The sequence below is a fragment of the Rhinoderma darwinii genome, chromosome 1 (genome assembly GCF_050947455.1).
Source record: "Rhinoderma darwinii isolate aRhiDar2 chromosome 1, aRhiDar2.hap1, whole genome shotgun sequence".
Classification (NCBI taxonomy): Eukaryota; Metazoa; Chordata; class Amphibia; order Anura; family Rhinodermatidae; genus Rhinoderma; species Rhinoderma darwinii.
Genome location: NC_134687.1, coordinates 432,493,776 through 432,510,052, shown reverse-complemented (window position 1 = coordinate 432,510,052; position 16,277 = coordinate 432,493,776). Strand labels below are relative to the sequence as shown.

The 16,277-nt window shown below is 42.3% G+C and overlaps 1 protein-coding gene across 3 annotated transcripts in view; it reads right to left on the bottom strand.

The window, feature by feature from the left end:
* GRK3 (G protein-coupled receptor kinase 3) overlaps positions 1–16,277 on the bottom strand; it is a 290,760-nt gene that overhangs the window by 261,211 nt on the left and 13,272 nt on the right. The window contains exon 1 of one of the 3 annotated variants that reach the window (XM_075830777.1): positions 14,231–15,413. The exons of the other annotated variants lie outside the window; for them this stretch is intronic. Within the exon in view, the coding sequence (XP_075686892.1) occupies positions 14,231–14,343 (113 nt within the window). The 5' untranslated portion in view covers positions 14,344–15,413. Of the gene's footprint in view, positions 1–14,230; positions 15,414–16,277 lie in introns of those variants that run through there. 3 annotated transcript variants of the gene reach the window in all.

Genomic DNA, 16,277 nt, shown 5'->3' with positions numbered 1-16,277 from the left:
ACCATAGCGCAGCATTGTGTGCTATTGTTTCCAGTATTTTCAGCAGAATCTGTGAAGGAGGCCCCTAATGGAGCCTCCAACGAGGATGTGAACAGGGCCTTAGGATGGAAATGTAGTAGTAAGGCCCGATTCACATCTGCGTTGGGGGCCTCCATAGCAGATTCGGACGAAAATACTGGGAACGATAGCGCAGCGTGCTGTGTTCTTGTTTTCAGTAAATCCACAGACAACCCGACGGAACCCATTAAAGTGGGTGCTGGTTGTCTCCATTGTTTAATGGAGCCTGTGCTTCCAGCGTTTTCGTTGTTCTGCTCCTCTGACGGAGCAGAACTGAATGCCGAATGCAGATGTGAACAAGGCCTAACTCTTCATTTACTATGTAAACGGTTTATAATTTTTTTTTTTTCATTTTTTTTTTTTAATTTATTATTTATATATTTATCTATAATGATTTTCTGAGTGATGTTATTTTTATAGGTTCTAAATTAGCAGCTTTTTCCTGTTTTGTCACTTTGATTGTGCCTCTCCTGTACCACCTGAGTGAAGCACAACGATTGGAGTAAAATTTAAGTGCTAATTCTTTTTCAATTGGACACATTTATTTCTCAAAAGCAAATTGTTTTAACTATAAGATAGAGATTTGCCAAAGGTCATACAGATCTGGCATCGGTTTTCAAAACAATCTAACAACTAGAAGCCTTTAGTTTTTCCTAATTCCATTTGTCGTACTTGATTTAAACAGGCCTTTAATCTTAACGTCTAAAAATATTGCAATTGTAAAATTTGTAATAGATGGCTGTCTAGTTTACAGAAGTCTGTTTTATTCTCTGAAATGTATGGTGCATATACACCGTTGAGTCACATTATGACCACCACCATCATCATTGATTTCAGGTATTGGAGTCACACTCATTGCAAACAGATGCATAAAATCAAGCACACAGCTATATGATCCGATCTCCATAATCAAACATTTCGAATAGTATGCGTCGTACTGAAGAGTTCAGTGACTTTGCATATGGCACGGTCATAGGATGGCACGGTCATAGGATGGCATGTCAGCTGTTGAGATTTCATTTCTGCTAGACCTGCCCAGCCAACTGTAAGGGTATGTTCACACGGCAGCGTCCATTACAGATGAAATTACGGAGCGGTTTTCAGGAGAAAACAGCTCCTGAATTTCAGACGTAATTGCTCGTACTTGCGTTTTTCGCGGCGGCAATTACGGACGTAATTGGAGCGGTTTTTCAATAGAGCCAATGAAAAACGGCTCCATTTACGTCTCAAGAAGGGACATGCACTTCTTTGACGCGGGCGTCTTTTTGACAGCGGCGCGTAAAAAAAATGCCCGTGCACACAGAACATCGTAACCCCATTGATTTCAATGGGCAGATGTTTGCTGGCGGTTTGGAGCCGTATTTTCGGATGTAATTCGAGGCGTAAAACGCCCGAATTACATCCGTAAATAGGGTGTGATCATACCCTTAGTGCTTTTTATGCAAAGTGTAAGCGTATAGGACAGAGTTTCCCAACCTTTTCAGGCTTGAGGCAAAAAAATTCTCAGGGCACCCCTACCAAAAATAGGTTTACAAAACGACAAAAAATGGCTAAAAATAAAAAGCACTACACTCTTAGAGCATGTTCACACAGCAGTTATTTTGTAAGGCAGAAACTAAAAATCTGCCTCAAAATTCCTTTGCTGTGTTTTTTGCCCACATTTCTTTTTAAGCCGTTGAAGCGAATGCAAAAACTGCAGACAAAAAAAAGCACCAAACGAGTGCCACAGGTTTTTTCTGCCTTCTATTAATTTCAATGGGAGGTCAGAGGCGGAAACCACTCGAAGACCATCAGCCCCCCACTCACAGTAATGACCATCAGCCCCGCACTCACAGTAATGACCATCAGCCCCCACTCACAGTAATGACCATCAGCCCCCACTCACAGTAAAATGACCCCTCAATAAAGAGACCATAAGCCCCTTCCAGTAAAGTGACCATCAGCCTCAGCCCCCCCAGGAAAATGACCATCTGCCCCTCTAGTAAAGTGACCATCACAGAGAGAAAGTGTGCTTACTCCTGGGGAAGGAATAAATGAGGTATAAGAACAACAACAACTCCCAGCATGTCCAGGCTGTTATTAAGTGATATAAGAGGACATTACAGGGAGGGGGTATAAGAGGAGAAAACTACAACTCCCAGCATGTTCAAGCTGTTATTAAAGAGGCTCTGTCACCACTATATAGTACATGATGTGATCGGCGCTGTAATGTAGATTACAGCAGTTTTTTATTTAGAAAAACGATAATTTTTGACGGAGTTATGACCTATATTAGCTTTATGCAAATTAGTTTCTTAATTCAGTGAGAGTGGGCGTTGGAGAGAAGTGTATGACGCTGACCAATCAGCGTCATACACTTCTCTCCATTCATTTATACAGCACATAACGATATAGCTATATTACTATGTGCAGCCACATACACACTAACATTACTGCAGCGTCCTGACAATGAATATACATTACCTCCAGCCAGGACGTCATGTGTATTCAGAATCCTGACACTTCGCTAACACAATTCCGACACAGCACAGCAAGCGTAATCTCACTTGAAATAACAGTTTACTGTGTAATCTCACGAGATTACGCTTGCTGTGCTGTAGTGTCAGGATTGTGACTACACATCACATCCTGGCTGGAGGTAATGTATATTCATTGTCAGGACACTGCAGTAATGTTAGTTAGTGTGTGTATGTATGTATGTGGCTGCATATAGCGATATAGCTATATCGCTATGTGCTGTGTAAATGAATGGGGCAGAAGTGTATGACGCTGATTGGTCACTGATTGGTCAGTGTCATACACTTCTCTCCACAACGCCCACTTGGTCAAAAAGTAAAAAACTCGCCCAGTTGTCCATTAAGAAACTCATTAGCATAAAGCTAATATAGGTCATAACTCCGTCAAAAATGATTGTTTTTCTAGATTAAAAAAACACTGCTGTAATCTACATTACAGCGCCGATCATATTATGTACAATATAGACCACTTATAATGTGGTGACAGAGCCTCTTTAAGGGATATAAGAGGACATTACAGGGAGGGGGTATAAGAGGAGAGAACTACAACTCCCAGCATGTCCAGGAGGTTATGTGATAGAGAAAGTTTAAAGGTGGTATAAGAACAACAACTCCCAGCATGTCCAGGCTGTTATTAAGGGTTATAAGAGGACATTACAGGGAGGGGGTATAAGGGAGAACTACAACTCCCAGCTTGTCCAGACTGTTATGTGATGTCAGAGGACATTACAGGGAGGAGTTATAAGAGGAGAGGACTACAACTTCCGGCATTCCCCTGGCTCCATTTCTCACACAATTGGTAACAAACTAAAGAAAAAAAAAAAAAAAAGACTTACCCTGCACAGCGTGGCTCCTCTCCCTCCGTCTGGCTTCTAGTGTGAAGCGGTGGGCAGTACTCGTAACACGTGCACGCGTCACGTCTGCTACAACGTCGGGGGCGGAGCTTGTAGCAAAAAAAATATATATAATTTAGTTTTTTCAGTGGATGAGCAGAGTGTCGCGGCACCCCTGGACAGTTCTCGCGGCACCCCGGTTGGGAACCACTGGTCTAGGAGTATCAGCAACTCAGCTAAGAAGCGGTAAACCATGCAAACTAATAGAGCAAAGCTTCCAAGCGTTGAAGCATGTGGCGCATTAGAGAAAAAAAAAAATGCCTGTCCTATGTTGCATCACAGACTACAGAGTCAGGGCCTTCATGAATGGTTTTCTATGGTTAAACAACTGTATGCAAGCCAAAGATCACCAAGCCAATGCTAAGCTTCGACTGGAGTGGTATAAAGCACGTCGCCACTGGACTCTAGCAGTGATGAAACACGTTTCACTATTTGTCAGTCGAATGGACGAATCTGGGTTTAACAGATGCCAGGAGAATATTAGCTACCGGAATACTGCAGTTTAATTTGGTGGAGGAGGGGTAATGGTTTGGGGCTGTTTTTCAGGGTTTGGCCCATTATTTCCAGTGATGGGTAATGTTAATGTTACAGTACAAACAACATGGTTAGTCACCTTCTCCTGAAACATGATATAAACATGCAGGTGCTGATCTGCTGCGACTTTAACCCCTTCCTGACATTTGACGTATGGGTACGTCATGGAAAGCTAGTGCTTCCCGCATTTTGCCGTATCCATACGCCAAATGCTTGGCACCGGCTCAGAAGCTGAGCCGGTGCCATCATCGCCGGATGTCAGCGGTATCTTACAGCTGACATCCGGCTGTAATGGCAGGGACCGAAATTAGCTTCGATCCCCGCCATTGACCCCTTAAATGCAGCGCTCAAAAGCAATCGCTGCATTTAAGGTGTTTGCAGCTCATCGGAACCTCAGCAATGAAATTGCCGGGGTTCCGGTGGCTGCAATGGCAACCGGAGGCCTAATACTGGCCTCCCGGTCTGCCTAGCACGGAAAACTTCCAGCCCCCACCCAGCAGCGGAGCCTGAACGGCTTCCGTAATCACCGGCAAGATGGCTCAGGAGCTGATCCGGCGTCATCAGCGGTGGAAGTCAGCTTTATGTTACAGCGGACATCCACCTGTAATGGCAGAAACCAGAGCTAGCTCCGATCCCTGGCATTAACGCCTTTGATGCAGCGATCAAAAGCGTTCGCTGCATCTTAGCGGTTGCTAGCAGATCGCCAGCCCTGACAGGCAATCAGGACTGGCGACTGCTGCTATAAGCCGATTAGGCCCCGCCAGGAGGCGAAGCCTAATCAGCTTGCTGTCCGTGAATAACTGACAGATCTAATACATTGCACTACGTAAGTAGCGCAATGTATTAAAAAACAAACAGACAGTTGGACCTTCAAGTCCCCTAGTGGGACTTGAAAAAAAAAAGTATAAAATAAAACACAAATCACCCTGTTCCCTTATCAAGTCCTTTATTATTGAAAAAAAAACATACGAATTTAGTATCACCACGCCCGTAACGACCTGAGGTATAAAAATATTATATTATTTATTGCACGCGGTGAACAGCATAATAAAAAATAAAAAAAATAAAAAAAAAAAAAAAGAAGAAGAAACCGTAAAAAACTTTACCAGAGCTTCTGTTATTTGGTCACTTTGCCCTACAAATACTGGAATAAAAAGTGATCAAAAACTCGCATGTATCCAAAAATGGTACCTATAAAAACTATAGCTCGTCTCGCAAAAAACAAGCCCTCAAACAAGCCCTCATACAGCTCCATCGACAAAAAAGTTAAAAAGTTATGGTTCTCACAACTTGGCGACAGAAAAAAAATACACATTCTTTTTACAAAAGTAATTTTATTGTGCAAAACGTTGTAAAAACATAAAAAAGGTGCTATAAAATATGTATCGCCGGAATCGTACTGACCCGCAGAATAAAGTTAACATGTAATTTATAACGCGTGGTGAACTCATAGTTACATAGTTACATAGTTAGTACGGCTGAAAAAAGACACATGTCCATCAAGTTCAACCAAGGGAAGGAAAAATTTCTACACATAGGAGCTAATATTTTTTTGTTCTAGGAAATTATCTAAGCCTTTTTTAAAGCCATCTACTGTCCCTGCTGTGACCAGCTCCTGTGGTAGGCTATTCCATAAATTCACCGTTCTTACTGTAAAGAAGCCTTGTCGCCTCTGCAGCTTTAACCTTTTTTTCTCCAGACGGAGGGAGTGCCCCCTTGTTTTTTGAGGGGGTTTTACAAGGAACAGGATTTCACCATATTTTTTGTATGTGCCATTAATATATTTATATAAGTTAATCATGTCCCCCCTTAGTCGTCTTTTTTCAAGGCTAAATAGGTTTAATTCTTTCAATCTTTCCTCATAACTTAAATTCTCCATGCCCCTAATTAGCTTCGTTGCTCTTCTTTGTATTTTTTCCAACTCCAGGGCATCCTTTCTATGAACTGGAGCCCAGAACTGAACTGCATATTCTAGATGAGGCCTCACTAATGCTTTGTAAAGTGGCATTATTACATCCCTGTCCCGCGAGTCCATGCCTCTTTTAATACACGACAATATCCTGCTGGCCTTTGAAGCAGCTGATTGACACTGCATGCTGTTATTGAGTTTATGATTTACAAGTACACCCAGATCCTTCTCAACAAGTGAATCCGCCAGTGTAGCGCCCCCTAGGACATATGATGCATGCAGGTTGTTGGTACCCAGATGCATAACTTTACATTTATCTACATTAAACTTCATCTGCCAAGTGGACGCCCAAACACTTAGCTTGTTTAAATCTGCCTGCAATTCATGAACATCTTCCATAGTCTGAACTATATTACATCGCTTGGTGTCATCTGCAAAAATAGAAATAGTGCTATTAATCCCTTCCTCTATATCATTAATAAATATGTTGAATAATAGTGGTCCCAGCACTGAACCCTGGGGTACACCCCTTATAACCGGGGACCATTCAGAGAAGGAATCATTGACCACAACTCTCTGGATACGGTCCTTGAGCCAATTCTCAATCCAATTACAAACTATATTTTCTAAACCTATAGTCCTTAATTTACCCATTAGGCGTCTATGGGGGACAGTGTCAAATGCCTTTGCAAAGTCCAAAAACACTAAATCCACAGCGGCCCCTCTGTCTAGACTTCTGCTCACCTCTTCATAAAAACAGATTAGATTAGTTTGACAACTTCTGTCCTTAGTAAAACCGTGCTGGCTGTCACTTATAATGCTATTTATTGTCACATAATCCTGTATATAGTCCCTCAATAGCCCCTCTGTATATAGATTTAAAAATCTGTATATAGATTTAAAAAAAAAAAAACACTATGGCTGAATTGCGGTTTTCTGGTTATCTGGCCTCCCAAAAAAATAGGTTGCATGTACCCCAAAATGGTACCAATAAAAACTACAGCTCAAACCGCAAAATAATAGCCCTCACGCCACTACGTCTATGAATAAATAAAATTAGTTGAGGCTTCCAGAAGTCAGGAAATAAAAAATATGCAGTTGTGCAGCCCGAGGGGAACATCTCTTCTGTTTCAGGAGGCGATTTATCAAGGCCCTAAAATTAGGGAACCAGGTAGGGGAGGGCCCAAACATATCTGCTGGAAGAGAGGGTGCCCGTATTATACCAGGACAACGCTTTCCCAGCAATTTTCCTCAAACTGCAAAGGTGCGCAGCGTGGACCAAAAGGGGCATAACAAAAGGACATTTATCAGTGCGACACCGGCCTGTGCAGAAAGGATTGTGTCACAGCATAAGGCCCCATGCACACGACAATGCTCGTAATTACGAGCATGGCCGGCCACGGGCAGCCGGCCGTTATTCCGAGCCGTGCTCCCATTATAAAGTATAGTAGCACGGCCCGTAAAAGAAAAAGAATAGAACATGTTCTAGCTTTTTCAACGGCACGGGCACCTTCCCGTCAGAAAACGGGAAGGTACCCGTGGCCAACAGAAGTCTATGGGCCCGTTATTTCGGGTCGTAATTACGACCCGTAATAACGGGTGTTTTTTACGGTCGTGTGCAACATCTATGTACCAGTTTATTGTTTTTTTACCCCATAATTATACCACCTGACTATGCCCCTGATATACTCTGCCCAGCTTACATGTACCCCCATTTTATAAACGGAAACACCAGCAATACTCCAAACAAAAACTACCACCAAGCAATATTCGCCTTCCAAAAGCCAAATGGTGCTCCCTCCCCTCTGAACCCTACAGCGTGCCCAAACGGCAGTTTACTTCCACATATAGGGCATCGCCATACCCGGGAGAACCCTTTTAACAATTTTTGGGGTGTGTGTCTCCAGTGGCATAAGCTGGGCACGACATTTGCCACTAAAATGGCATATCTAGAGAAAAATGTAAATTTTTAATTTGCACCATCCGCAGCGCATTCATTTATGGAAAAGACCTGTGTGGTGAAAATGCTCACTACACCCCTTAATAAATGCCTTAAGGGGTGTAGTTTCCAAAATGCGGTCACTTTTTATTATTTCACATATGAGCCTCTGCAATTGTGAACCAATGCTTTGTAAAATCGCCAAATTAGGCCTCAGCCATATCTATGGAAAAAAATCCCATTTTCACTCTGCAATTCTCGAGTGCACACTAATTTCTACTAAGTACTGCAGGGTTAACATGCTCACTACCCCCCTAGGTGAATGCATTGAAGGGTGTAGTTTCCAAAATGTGGTCACTTCTGGGGGGTTTCCACTGTTTTGGTCCCACAGGCGCCCAGAAACCAATCCAGCAAAATCTGCACTCCAAATGGCGCTCCTTCCCTTCTGAGCCCTGCCGTGTGCTCAAACAGTAGTTTATGACCACATATGGGGTATTGCCGTTCTCGGGAGAAATTGCTTTACAAATGTTGGGGTTCTTTTTTCCCTTTATTTGTTGATAAAATGAAAAATTTTGAGCTAAAGCTACGTCTTATTTAAGAAAAAGGAGTGTTTTTATTTTCAATGCCCAATTCTAATAAACTCTGTAACACCTGTGGGGTCAAAATGCTCACTACACCCCTAGATGAATTCCTCAAGGGGTGTGGTTTCCTAAATGGAGTCACTTTTTTGGCGTTTTCATTGTTTTGTCCCCTCAGGGGCTTTGCAAATGCGACATGGCCTCCGCAAAACATTCCTGCTAAATTTGAGCTCCAAAAGCCAAATAGCGCTCCATCCCTTCTAAGCCATGCTCTGTGTCCAAACAGCAGTTTATGACCACATGTGGGGTATTGTTTTACTGCTTTTTCTCCTTTAGCCTTTGTGGAAAAGAGAAAAAAAATTATTAAAATATATCCCTAAACCTACATTTTCTTTGAAAACATGTAGATTTTAATTTTCACGGCCTACTTCCAATAATTTCTATAAAAAACCTGTGCGGTCAAAATGCTCACTATACCCAGAGATAGATTCCTTGAGGTGTGTAGTTTCCCAAATGGGGTCACTTTTGGGGGAATGTTTTGGCACCGCAAGAGCCCTTAAAACCTGACATGGTGCCTAAAATATATTCCATTAAAAAATAAGGCCCCAGAATACTCTAGGTGCTCCTTTGCTTCTGAGGCTAGTGCTCTACTTTGCTTTAATTCCTGTGAAACGTCTAAAGGGTTAAGGAACTTTCTAAATGCTGTTTTGAATACTTTGAGGGGTGAAGTTTTTAAAATGGAGTGGCTTATTGGGTGTTTCTAATATATAAGGCCCTCAAAGCTACTTCACATCTGAACTACACCCCTGCAAAAATAGCCTTTTGAAATTTTCTTGAAAATGTGAGAAATTGCTGCTAAAGTTCTAAACCTTGTAATATCCTAGAAAAATAAAAGGATGTACAAAAAATGAGGCCAATCTAAAGTAGACATATGGGGGATGTTAAATAGCAACAATTTTGTGTGGTATAACTGCCTGTCTTACAAGCAGATACATTTAAATTTAGAAAATACTAATTTTTGCAATTTTTCGCAAAAATTTGGTGTTTTCCACAATTAAATACTGAACGTATCGAGCAAATTTTGCCAGTAACAAAGTCCAATGTGTCACGAGAAAACAGTCTCAGAATCGCTTTGATAGGTAAAAGCATTCCAAAAGTTATTACCACATAAAGTGAAACATGTCAGATTTAAAAAAATGAGGCTCAGGAAGGTCAAAAGTGGCCAAAGAGGGGGAGGGGTTAATGCAACATGTTTAATGACAAAACAAAAAGTTAATCAAACTGAGCGATAAGAATCTCACATATAGAAGTATAAAAAAAATATAGTAGTAATGCAATTTAAAATAGAAATGTATAATGTTACAGCATAAAGAAAAATTCTAGACATTTGTACGCTTCCAACTATGTGGCAAAAGTTTGGGGATGCACATTTGTGCTCCAGTAGGACTGTGCCCCTGTGAACAAATAAAGGTCCATAAACATGGTCGGATGAATTTGGTGTGGGGGAACTAAAGTGGCCTGCACACAGCCAAGACCTCAGCCATATTAAACACCTTTAGGCCTTATTCACACGGAGGTGCCTGCGCGCAAAAAGGTCCGTGTAGCATCAGCATATGGTGCGTGGCTGCGTGATTTTCGCGTAGCCGCCATCATTATGACATGTGGTGCTTGTGTTTTTATTCGTTCTTTTTACTACTGTTGCGCGAGTCACGCGCGACACCCGGAAGTGCTTCCGTGTGCTGAGCGCGATTTGCACGCACCCTTTGACGTCAATGGGCGAGTGCTGCACGAAACACGGGCAAGTATAGGACATGTCGTGAGTATTACGCAGCGCACAAACGCTGCGTGAAATTCACTGACATTCTGAACGGCCCCATTAACTTACATAGGTCGGATGTATAACACATTCGTGTGAATAAGGCCTTAGGGTAGGAACACAACACAAACACAACACAAACACTGCGGATTTTCCGCAACGGATTAATTGCGGAAAATCCGCAGCATATTACAGTAGCAGCAAAGTGCGTGAGATTACAACAAATCTCGTCCCCACACTGTGGTAAATATACGGATACGCAACTCTTCTGTTGCAGGGTTTACCCATTGAATTCAATGGGGTGTTTAAACCCGCAACCAAGCAGCGTGTGTTGCGATATTTGCGACAGAATCACAGCGATGCGCCACAAAAATCACAAGTATGAAAAAAATATAAATTACCCAGAGTTCCCGGCTTCTTCTCCAGTCCGGCCTCCCTGCATGACGTTGCGGGCCATGTTGCCTGCAATGTCATCCCAGGAGGCCAGACTACGCGCCGAGAAGAGGGAGGGGGCAAGTACGAATGTTTTTTTTTGGGGGGGGGGGGTTTCCGGCGCCGCTTTGCAGCGGAAACCTCGCCGGAAAGACACACATTTTCCAGACGGCATTCGCTACGGTGTTCAGGGCTGATACTGCGTTAAGCTGCGCAGCGTACATCCGCATTGAATAAGTTGTGTGTGTGCCTACCCTAAGGCTGGGTTCACACGACCACATTAACGTCCGTAATGGACGGACGTATTTCGGCTGGAAGTCCCGGACCGAACACACTGCAGGGAGCCGGGCTCCTAGCATCATAGTTATGTACGATGCTAGGAGTCCCTGCCTCGCTGCAGGACAACTGTCCCGTACTGTAATCATGTTTTCAGTACGGGACAGTAGTTCCACGGAGAGGCAGGGACTCCTAGCATCGTACATAACTATGATGCTAGGAGCCCGGCTCCCTGCAGTGTGTTCGGTCCGAGACTTCCGGCCGAAATACGTCCGTCCATTACGGACGTTAATGTGGTCGTGTGAACCCAGCCTTAGAATGAAGTGTCTGACCTCATAAATGCTCTCTTGGCTGAATGGGCACAAATTCCCACAGACACACTCCAAAATCTGGTGGATTGCCTTCCCTAGAAAGTGGGGGCTGTTATAGCCGCAAAAGGGGATCCAACTGCATACGAACGGCCATGATTTTGGAATAGGCTGTCTAACAACTTTATTGGCCATATAGCACAAGTTAAAATAACTGAACAATTGAATGCTTTCTAACCTAGTTGCTCCCTTGCCTACCCACATCTGCACGTTAATTTTTAGACCCTCTTGTTAGTGCAATGCAGAGAGAGGAGGATTGCTTTAAAAGGTCGCTTCATCCCAGTTGGACACTGTCAACACACTGAACGTTATTACACAGATGTGCCAACAGAAAAAGGAATTGTAAGGTCTCTTCTGTGCTACACTTGCTTGCAGCGTTGACTACTCAGGGAGTTCATCTTTGTTGATGTGTTTCTCACACAAGTCGATGTACAGTAATCCACCTAATAACCACAAAGGCCTCCAACTCACACAATGACCAGCATTTACTGATCAATAAAAATAGAAAATCCATCAGAAAAACATTAAAAAGTCAAATTTAAAAATACACAAACTGGGTCCATTAACATTTGCCTGATTCAGCATCGACAGGAACGGACAGATGACAGATACTGTTTTATCAGTATGGGTCTGATCTCTGGGACCTCCTTGATCTCTAAAAAAAAAAAAAAATGGTTCCCGCTTGCAAAGGAGAAGTGGTTGCACATGCACAAGTACTCGATTACTTTATATTTTGGTAAACCTACAAATATACTGGAGAACTGCACATCAGTATCAGCCTAATATACTTCTATTATCTGTATTATTTTCTGTACAAGAAATTAGGGTTGTGAATCAGAAAAAAAAAAGCTGAATGCACATAACCATTTATAAAACAGCCTGCATTGTGCATGTAGAGGAACAGACACAGGTAAACTGTGGGGAATATGGATTGTGTGTGTCCATCATATGGCCATGGACAGAATTGTGTCCGCTGAAAGCAAACAAACAATGAATGTGCCTACTGAACAACAACAAGCAGAGAACTTAAAAACTGAGAAATGAATACTAAAAATATATTGGAAAATTGTGTAACTTAACTACGAAAAAAACATTAAAGGGTAACTAAACATTCAGGAAGTTTTAGTACAAAAAAGGTGGTCTATGATGAGACAACACCTTTAAAAAGTGTAGCTAAACGTTTGACAAACTTCTGACATGTCATAGTGACATGTCAGAAGTTTTAATTGGTGAGGGTCCGAGCACTGAGACCCGATCGGTACGATCACTACAACGAAGCGGCAGAAGTGCTCGTGTGAGCTCAGCCGATTAGTTTCGGTTTGGCATTTGCCGGAAAATTAATGTAGAGGTGTACGGGCACAATAGAAAGTCTATGAGCCCATACTCCACTACATCGGCCTTCCGAAAAAAGCAGAACAGAAACTAAGCGTCTCAGCGCTCATACGAGAACTTCTGTCGCTTCATTTTAGAGAGTGGTGGGGGTCTCAGTGCTCGGACCTCCACCAATCAAAACATCTGACATGTCACTATGACATGTCAGAAGTTTGTTGAGCTTTTAGTTACCCTTTAATTTGCGGAAACTGGACAACCCCTTTAACTATGACAAGGATTGTACACTGTAAAGTACTACCTTTCAGAAACCATGGTGACTAGGGAAATTGGCAGGTTTATGACATCAGAGACAGTGGTGAGATTCTCACGCACACCAATTCACACTACTCTCTATGCATAACACTCACAAATTTAGATTCAGTCACACCAAGTTAACGATGTGTCAAATATTCCTCTCTGGTTTTATAGCTCATCTAAATTCCTGAAATCTACAGAATGGAGTAACAAAAATCCCAAATCAGATAAACCACTACAAAGTCATGATGGGCAACCCCTACTCCCCAGCAGCCACAATTCCAGAGAACAGTGCCCAGGGCCCTAAACTTAAGCTTTATATGATGAAGTATGTCCTTGGTTGGTGGCCCAAGATGCCAATTTTTATGGTCAACAATGCATAAAAGACACAAACTAAATACTCACAAAATGCAGTATATATTTACTAAAGCTCGCCTAAAGGAGCACAAACTTCTGATACAGCCCCGAGGGCATGCACACAGGACGACGTCAAGTGCATAGTCTTTGTAGCATTCTACATGATCGTAAAATCGCCCTTCTCTGTGATCTCAGACAGCGAATATGTGATTATCTAGTTATAAACGTCAAGCAAGTGCTGCTCGAAAGAACATATCCACACGCATTTCTCTAGCTGCTAGACCTGTACGATTTGAGCCCAACTCCTACAAAATAGTGAACTATCCGCAGTATGTATGTGCAGCATTAACCAACGTATCTGGAGATATGTGATGGTGATGTTACATTTCCATTATGAAATTGAGAAAATCAGGACCACACATAAACCAATAACGTGGTGGACTCATGCCATGGTTGGCCAGATGGCAAGGGACATTACAATTCTAAAAAGGTTGCATACAAGTATTACCTTTACATAAAACGACTGCACAAACATGAACGAACAAACGTTGTGCGAAGCAACCACATACATTCACAGACAACGGCTGCAAAAAATCATCATGACCAAACAAACAGTGGGAATGAATGATGTATATGTTATGTCAAAAATGGGTCAGGTACCCAGCAGAGGAAAGCAGGCAAACCGCCCCCAAACTTTCTTAGGGAAAGGGCTTCCCCTCTTTTCCTCTGATGGATTCCAATCCAGGCAATATGCATGACCTCTGTATGGACTACTATACAATACAAATGAGAATATACTGGAAAGAAATATGTAGCAGTCTTACATTTATTTTTTCCAATGGAATTATTTACTTCCCATATAAGAGAATTAGTATGACACACATGATCAGCCATTAACTGCAAAATTACAACAACAAAAAAAAGTTTACCTGGATTCGGGTAGTACAATCTTCTTACTGGCTCTGGCTGCTGGGGTCGATTTGCTTTTCTCCATTGCCATTAAATAGCTGACATCAGCCAGAACGGATTCTAGGTCCGCCATTTTTTTTGCTTTACAAATCACCAAAACGAAACGGGGGAAACCACAAAGACTCAAAAGGAGAAGAAGGTCCTTCAAAACCAAATATGATCCAAAAACAAAACCTTTTCTAACTGGAGAAGACCGTCCCAATGTTTACTAGTTGGGATTTATTACATTAGAATAGTGTGGCCAGTGAACACGTCTGCACGTTGTGGAGATTCCAGGCCTTATATATTTAGCAAAGCACATTATTCATACCTTATGTCCATATCATAAATTTCATATCTCAAACAGTTGTGCTGAAGAAAAAATATAATTCACAAAAAAGAGCGAAGGTGCAATATAAATAAGCAAAAAATCCTGTGTGCGCTGACAATGACAGGGAATCCAGAGAGGTCATTTAGCTCCGGCAACCAGAGCTCATCAGTTCCTTATGAATTACTTCAGTGTGGGGTTTTCTCCCGGTGTATGGTCCATATTCGTCTGTAGTCAATAGGCAGTGCAAAACGCCATCCAGACTCCAGGGCTGAGTATAGTACGGTATTTTCTACAGGAAAGATCAGTCCGTTTTGCTTACAAGATGCCTTTCAATTCCTCTTCCGACATTGCAGATCGAATTGAATATAAGAGTGGACAGTGGGAAATCTCCCAAAATTACAGATGTCAATTTGCACAATGTGGATAATTATACAAATATATACAACAATAATTTTGTGCCTTTCCTGCTGCAATGGCAGATCCCAAAAAGGAGCTCCCTTCCAGCATAAAAACCATATATCCAGGTTACATAGAGAATAGCATAATAGCACCCGTGTCACATGAAAATAAAAAAAATCCTTCGCACAGAGCTCTGCAAACACAATATCCGTTTCGCTCTGCAGTGGTGCGTGTAACAGCTGGTTTAGCCCCTATGAAGAATTACCAAGTGGAGCCACAAAGCAGTCGGGGTGTCCCAAATGACCTTTAGATTTAAGGCGATCATTAGATTTCTTTCTAAAGGTGCACAGCGTTGCTTTTCTCCGGAGCTGACAGCCGCCTCTTCTTCTTGTTGTGTGCAGGGCTGTATTACCATGAGCAGAGAAGCCCTGATGTCTGTTACTTCCTCTCCTGTGTGTGATAGCAGAGCTGCAGGGAAAACCTGGCACCGGATCATCTCCCTGTGCCGGATCCGGAGCCTACATTCTATACATGAAGTGCAAATAGAGACCGCACAACACAGGCGGTAGTCACTGGGGGTGATCCTTCTACACAAAGTAACGAGCAGCTAAATCAGGTATTCGATGTTGCCATTTTTGTCACTGAGGAAACGTTAATTAAGCAGCGAAAGGTGTTTTTTTTTTTTTTCTTCAATAGATTATTGGTCCGTTTACATAATGTAAATGTATTTATCGAATAGGGTTACAACGACGCCACTTTTTAATAAGAACGGTGTTAATTGAGTGGTCTGCTGCCAGCGTGTAGATGCCATACTGTAAAAAGACATATGCCAATGCCTGGTGCACCTACAAGATTTATATCTCACATGAAATCATGACCTGTTGGGGGAACTTGAGGCCTGGGGCTGTGAAACTGCTTAAAACAAACCTGTTCTAGTAGAGGGGTAGCAAGCAGCGACTTTGCATTCCTCCCAATACTTCAGTTGATCAATGAGGGAGGGACACACACAAAAAAGGATCGGGCATGTTGGATTTCAATATGCCAGATCCATAGTTCCCTATGAGATAAGAGGTGACTTATACGCATCGGAGGTATAGACTGAGGTTATTCGATTCCGAACAATATCTTGCAATCACACTGCATCTGTAAACACTATATTCATTTGTATAGTGAGATAGTTTAGGCTCTGCTTACATGTGCTTCAGAGGCTATTTTCCCATGAAAACAATGGACAGTACGACGAAACCCAATGGGGTCAATTGGGTGACCGTGGTAGAAGTCCTATGACGGATCTGGTA